General features: G+C 38.3%; 1 protein-coding gene across 3 annotated transcripts in view; it reads right to left on the bottom strand.

Annotated features, from left to right (window-relative positions):
• The window catches only part of LOC131343355 (transcription factor COE3), a 103,425-nt gene extending 99,103 nt beyond the window's left edge, over positions 1 to 4,322 (bottom strand). For all 3 annotated transcript variants that reach the window (XM_058374972.1, XM_058374991.1, XM_058374981.1), the window contains exon 1: positions 3,670 to 4,322. In XM_058374972.1, the coding sequence (XP_058230955.1) occupies positions 3,670 to 3,803 (134 nt within the window). In that variant the 5' untranslated portion in view covers positions 3,804 to 4,322. The remainder of the gene's footprint in view (positions 1 to 3,669) is intronic.
• Positions 4,323 to 7,500: the final 3,178 nt, after the last annotated feature.

Here is a 7,500-nt window from a genome sequence, read left to right as displayed (position 1 = left end):
ACAGATTGTTCAGTGGAAAACCAAGTAGCTTCTTCTTGGTGTGTTTGTACTGCCAATATCAGCTAGCTTGCGCTTGAAAATTAGAAACATAGCAGCTAATAAGCACTGTTAAACACTTTCCTCAGGAGAAATAACGCCCACCTCAAGTCGAGCTACGTCTGTGCCTGGTTTTACACCAAGAAATCCATAGAAATCAGTCAGAATGTGAAAATAAGCAAGATTTAAGTCTAAATATTTTTTCATAACGCATTCAAATACACCAAATCGTTCTAAGTACGATCTGGGGAACCTCAGAGCTCTGTAAAGCATAGCCAGTGTGTCACTGATTTATTTATTTTGATTTTCTGAGGAAAAAATCACATCCTGTATTATTAAAGTCATTATATTTTGGGGTCCAAGCACCAAACATTTCACCTCTCATCTTGTCAAGCACCGTGTGTTGTTGTTGTTGTACAAACGCTTTTCATTTACGCAGACTAATGCAGCATTTAATAAGCAGGCGTTCTCGTTCTCTCCATTAACATGCTATCTGATACTAATGGACATGTTGTTTATTGTGTCCAGCTGCAGATAAGAGCAGATTAGTGATGTTGGTGGATTTGTCGGGTGAAGGTGTGTTGTGGTGTGAATGAGGTGTGAGGTCAATTTTAATATGGTCCTAACGAGGGATTGACGTCTTTTAATAACAACGATAATTACAGCATGCTTTTTTTTCCCTACTGTACTATGCTAAAAATTATTAGAACATAACACACAGACATCCAGACACGTAGCGCGTCTGTTCACAAGTTCAGCAGGCATCCTAGCTTCCTGCCCTGGTGTCTCACGTACAATATATTATCGTTCACCTACGCTGCATGTTTACATACGTTTTTCCAAATAATCTGGGTAACGGATGCTCATCCGGATTAGTCCCGAATCGTGGCGTTCTCGTTCTTTCTGTCTTCGTTCCTGCTCTAAAACCCCAGGGTCTGGACTTCATTAGGTCCAATCCCTTCCTCCCCTCCACCACCTCCACCACCTCCTTCTCCTTGTAGACGGAACAGAGGCGACATAATTCACTTTGCCAGGTTTTACAGTGTGGGGTAGGGGACCAGAGAAGGGTCAAGTGAAAGAGTGAAATCTGTTCCACAGCTGTGCGCTTAACCCGCAGCCTAAAAAACAAAGCGAGCGAGGTAGAGAGAGAGAGATAGAGAAAGAGAGAGAGAGAGAGAGATACTTGGGGGAAAATAACCCCCCTGCCGAGACAGTCTATTGAAATTGCTCTGTCTGTCTCCACCTTTCCTTCCATCAAGACTAATCCAGTTTGCATCAGATTCCTGAGTAAACCGGCCTCACACGTTGAACACAGCGTGTCAACTCACACACCACACACACACACACACACACACACTATACCTACATATATATATACATATATAAACATCTATGCCCTGCTTAAAAGCTACACAATTTCCACCCTGAACCCCAAACACCATAAATAAATCTTTTATTCTGGCCTGTCAGATCTTTCCCGTGAACGAGGACTCGCTCGCTAATCTGCACTTCCTCTCCAGGCAGCTCATCAGCACCTCGGGAGTGTAAAACCACACCTGTACCTCACACACGTCAGTCTCGACAGCACCAAGGCGCAAAGTGTCGCCCTGTCACTCAGGCATTTCTACGTTCTTTCATTCATTTGTTTGTGATTACAAAGATCTGTAAGATCATCCACATTTTAATTGATCATGTATTATTATTACTATTATTATTATTATTATTATTGCTAAGGTAAAAAAATCACAATGTGTATTTACATTATCTAATAATGACCTATTAAGCAATAATAAAAGGTCATCTTATTATTAAACCTTTATCTTGCTCTAAATAATATTTCTCCATAAATCATAAATCTCCTGCCTTTAAATATTTATTATGATCCATATATAATAAACCTGTGTTTTTTAGTTCATTTTGGATTATATCATAGATATATCAGGTTTATGTAGGTCCTAATGCATGTGTGCACGCAATAAACAAGCAAATGTTTCAGAAGCTTGGTTTGTTTTGGAGGATAAATCTAAATTGTTTATTCAATGAATTTATTCATTTTTACGCACATTTATCCGACATATGATGTCAATGCGATCATTTAAATATTTAAAGACGATTTTAATAACATTTACACACCATATTTAAATCTAAAACTCGTCTATTTTATTTTTTCTTTTTAGTATTTTTAATATTAAAGCATGCACGAGTTTTAAAAAAGGGCACGTGCTGATAACGCGAGCACGTCGGAGGACCTTTAAAGAATTGCGTAAAATCTTGATTTTTCGTTCATTTCCTTCGCTAATTTTTCGTCTTTTAATGTGGAAATATTGTGCGAAAACTTTTCAGGCAAAATAAATAAATAAATAAATGAAGTGGTGCCAAGTTGTGAAAGTGTGTTTCATTCCACCTGATGCGCCCAGAGAGTCCATCTGCAGTCAGGATTCAATCCAATTAAATTAAACAATTATATCAATATCTAAACAAGCCATTAAAGGTTTAGGAAATGTCCCTGTAATTTGCGAGAGAAAAGAAGAGGAAATAATCTGAAGAATCTGCTGCTGCGCGCGCGAGGTAATTTAATCCAAAATGCTGCTGTCGGATTTTACGCGATGATTGGTTTGCAAGTCTGATATATAATCCCGTCTTCTGTTCTGTTCTGTTAGGTCTAGAACAATTTCCTGACATTGTGCTAAAGTGAGTGTATATTTCAAGGACGATGTGTGTGTGTGTGTGTGTGTGTGTACGAGAACACGCGCGCGCGTGGCTGTAAATTAAGAACTGTTCATTAACTTTACGTTTTCTTTGCCATGCACTAAAGCAAAAAAAATTAAAAATAAGCAGTACAAAAATTTTTGATGCAATTTGCATTCAAGAAATGTTCTATAAACTAGATCATTATTTCAACCATTTCTTTTATTTTAGTTGTTGTTTTATTTTTGACGCGTTTTCTCTCTTTGGCTTGAAGTTTCAGTTTCATTTCAGAATTTTCTCTGCGCATCTGGTGCTGTGAGTTTAAAACGCATGAACACTGTACTGATGTCTTTTTATTTATGAATTAATTAATTTATTTATTTATTTATTTATTTCCCCTTTTGCAACACAAGCAGAACTCACTTTCCGAGGAGCTCAGGTGCTCGAGCACGCGCGTCTTTTTAAAAACCCCAGCCGTGTTTCAGTCTCCTGCTCGTGCGCTGAAAATTTTAGTGCTCTAACCTTTGCAAACGCTTTAATCTCTTTAATAACGCACTATAATGACAAGATCGTATTAATGTATGCGACGTTCTTGTTACAAGTGAGATTAGTGTTCATCCAGGAACTGTGTGTTTTCAAGTACATTTGCAACAAGGTTGTTTTTTAAGCATGCAACATTTTTTTTTTACGTTGAAGTAAGCTTTTGCATGTCTGCACTGAGACTACGTCTATCCTCGTGGAGAAAGTTTTGCTTTATTTTTACTCGGGCGAGACGCTCGCGCACTACAGCACTACAACTCCAGCAGTTTCCTTCGTGCGTCTTACACACGAAGAGGGATGCGCGTGCATGGTGCACGGTGCATGTGCACCCAAAAGCACGGTGCATGTCCATCTATTCATACAACCACAACACTCATACACACGCACACGAACGTGATGTCTCACCTTTGCGCGGCCGTGTTGGCGTCCAGTATCCCGGCGCTTTGCATCCAAGAGCGCACCGGAGTCATGCCGCTGGCGAGCGGTTCTTCCTTCATGGTGAGCGCTCCCCGCGGGAGACCGTCCTGGATGGAAAACATGAAAACGGCCCTCGAAAACCGGCTATTCGAGCGGAGTAATTAAAAAAAAAGAACAAGAACAAGAAGAATTGGGGGAAAAAAGAAATCCTCCGGATTAGCTAGCAATAAAAAACCAACTGAAAGGGAGGAGGCAAAAAGAGATAAGCGACAAAAAAAGTGTCAACAAGGGTCCTTATCCTCTCCAAAGGGGTCCTTGATGAAGGCGCGCGAGCGCTCCGTATCCCACCGGGTTGCTCCTCTCTTATTTTAGATTCCCAATATAAAACCTCGCAAGTTCGAGATGAAACCGGTGTGTGCGTGTTTGTGTGTGTGAGAGAGTGAGAGTGTTTGCGTGCTTGCGTGTGCGTGTGTGTGTGTGTATATGTGTGTCTAGTTAAAAGAGGGAGGAGAGAGCTCGCCAAGCATCTCAAAGGAGAAAAGCACCGGATCAAGGCGAGCGTCTGGTCGAGAAGTTACTCAGAAGAAGGAGGAAAGAGCGAACAAACGCGCGTGCGGATGAAACAAGCGGGATGAAAACGGACGCGCGTGCTTCAAAAAAGAGGGGGAAGTAAAAATGCAATGATTAGCGAGCGAACAAGAGGGAGGGATGGAGCAGGGAAGGCTTCGCGCGCTCCCCGGGGAAAAGGCGGATTGGGTAAGAAATCTCACTCCCTCTCCTCCCTCCCTCACTCCCTCTCCTCCCCTCCCTCTTTCCTCTCCTCCCCTCCCCTCCATACGTCTCTTTACGGCTCCTGCGTCCCCGCGGACACGAGCGCACCTTCTCACCGGAGGTGGGCGGGACCTTAACCAAGCTGGGGGGGCGTGGATTTTGCCCTTAAAAGGCGACCTCATTTGCATGTCGGAGGTGTGGGAGTAATCTGATTGGCGTTGCAATTGAAACTCGTGTAGCCAGGTTCCGTCCCGAGCCGCTGACCAGCGTGGTGTCAGGATTACACCGGAAGACTTTAGGACCTAGCTTTCATTTGGACTATTATTCTTAAACATCATTCTTAGTGGAAATATCATTCTAAGAATTAAAAAGAAGACAAGAAATAAAAAAAGGAAAAGAATCAGAATCAGGACTGAGAATGTTGTCTCGCGCAAATATATAAATCCTGATGTTTCTCAAATCCCAAAGCCTGTACCTCTTATGGATGCTAAAGGAGGTTAAATATAGGTTATAGATACTAAAGTCTGTGTATCTAATAAATCACATTATTCCATTATTCCATTATTCCATAAACACACACTGCAACTGTCACTGATGCTTTATAAAACTGATAAAGGTGATTAAGGTGAAATACAACCCGTACATTTGTTCATTTGAACTGCATTACTACTAGCAGTAGTAGTAATAATAATAATAATAATAATAAGAAGAAGAAGAAGAAGAAGAAGAAGAAGAAATGTTATAATTTTTTCTACGTTTTTTTTTTGTAATATTCATATTAATTTCAAGCAGTAATCCTACACACTATCTAGATCCGATTCCTTTCTAATTTATTTACCTCCACTCGATTTTTGTTTCTTTTGTTATTTTGTTTTGTTTTGTTTTGTTTTTTGGGTTGTCCAAAATCGACCTCGAGATTTTTGCACCAAAAAATAAATAAATAAATGTAATAATTTATTTAATAGCTCTACACACTATATCAGAAAACATCTTAACAGCTTGTATTAAATAAGTACAAATAATGATTATTTTTATCATCAGAAAGCAATTCGGATTAAATCTGAAATATTTATCAGAGAGACTGAAAACGATCCCGAGGGCTTTTCCGAACAGAACCGATTACAACCTTAAACGATACGATACTTCAAAAAAGATTTGGGAAGAGATAAAAAAAAAAATCCTATAGATATCGGTAAAAAGAAATAGAGAGTTTTGAATTAACCCGACATTATTATTATTATTATTATTATTATTATTATTATTATTATTATTATTATTATTATTATTATTATGCTGTATGGAATAAAGTTTTTAACACTGACATCGCATCATTATTATTATTATTATTATTATTATTATTATTATTATTAACATCATTTTTATTATTATTAGTCTATAATTAAGCTTCAAACGCGACATCGTTTCAATGCTGATCTTTTTTAATGCATACACACACACACATACACACACACACACACACACAAGCAAACACGCGCGCGCACGCACACCGCTCCCTAAAGAAGCGCGTATTTTATACTTTTTGCTGTATTTTCTCTCTGTAAAATTGAAAAATAAATTTCTGTAAAATTCAGATTAAAATCCAGATCATACTCGAATCTGGTTCGGTTTCATCCTGTGCAGACTGATTTATTTAAAAAACAAAAAAACAAAAGAAAAAATGTCCCTTGAACATGAACAGCAGTAACGCGACATTTATGATATTTATTTATCTATCTATCTGTTCAATACTAATTCCTAATCCTTTCTCTCTCTCTCTCTCTACAGCATTCTTCCCCACCTTTGGATGATGTAACGGTAGATAATGTCCATTAAAAAGAGCTCCTGTTCTGAAAACTCTTAACATGGATCATCATTGCCTAAAGCGTGATCATATTTTGGGCATCAAATTTGGGTCTGAAAGTGGCTGCGGTCTTAAATGTAGGTTTTGGGTAATGTGTGTAAAATGGGCTAGTAGGTGATTACACCTTTAAGAGTAATGTGCAGAAATACAGCCTGTGAAGTCTGTGTGTAATATGAAGCACCAGTGTGACATCCTTCACTTGGGAAAGTTGTTCAAGTTTAACCACAATCCAAAAACCGCATGGTCCTAAATAGCACACTACCCCCTTGCCTACCCCCTAACCCCCTAACCCCCTAATTAAAGTGAATATCAAATTAGTACACCACTAATACTGACATTATGACATTCTGTAATATTTAGAGAACGTGTTCTGGCTGGCTGGCCGTGGAAATAACGCGCATGCGCAGTAGACATTCGCTGCACCTACATCTTTGTCCTTTTCATCTTTAATGAATGAATAAAACAAACAAATGAGGTAAACAAATATATATAAAACATATATAAAGACAAATATATATTGTATATATATTTTGTATATAATATACAAAGATATATATATATATTAGAAAGTTTTACTTTAAATGCATAGAAAATGCTTTGAAGGTTTGAAAAGGAAAGGAAAGGTACAGGTGCATTTTGTTTCTGACAGTGAACGTGATTAATACTTTACAAATCACATAGAAACAGAGGAATGTTTTAAACTTAAACACCACAAAAATGCAATAAGACGTCTCGTGGAACAACAAAAACAATTACTTACATGCTTTTACGCAATATTATATACATGTTTTTATATTTAAAAACATGATTAAGACGCCATTTTGGTCACGTCTAGGTAATAAAATGATGTTAAAGTCCTAAATAAGATAGAATAAATACAGAAAAATAACAAAACAGAAATTAAGTTATACGAAATAAGAACTAGATAAATAAACTCCCAGTATATTTTTTATTCCTTAAACTGGAGTTGAATGAGAGCGCTTTGCTGCCCCCTAACGGACAATAACTGTAACAACTCTCAAGTTTTGCTCGGTTCGCTGCAGTCCTGGTTCTGCCTGGAGAACCCTGTCTCGCACTTCAGCATTTTCCCTGTCTTAACACATCCGGTGTGATTAATCAGCTGGTTATCAGCACCTCCTAAGTTAAATCAGGTGTGTTAGAGTATAAAGACACTAACATATACAGGA

Source organism: Hemibagrus wyckioides, linkage group LG02, assembly GCF_019097595.1.
Source record: "Hemibagrus wyckioides isolate EC202008001 linkage group LG02, SWU_Hwy_1.0, whole genome shotgun sequence".
In the NCBI taxonomy this organism is placed as follows: domain Eukaryota; kingdom Metazoa; phylum Chordata; class Actinopteri; order Siluriformes; family Bagridae; genus Hemibagrus; species Hemibagrus wyckioides.
This window is presented reverse-complemented; position numbering and strand designations above follow the sequence as displayed.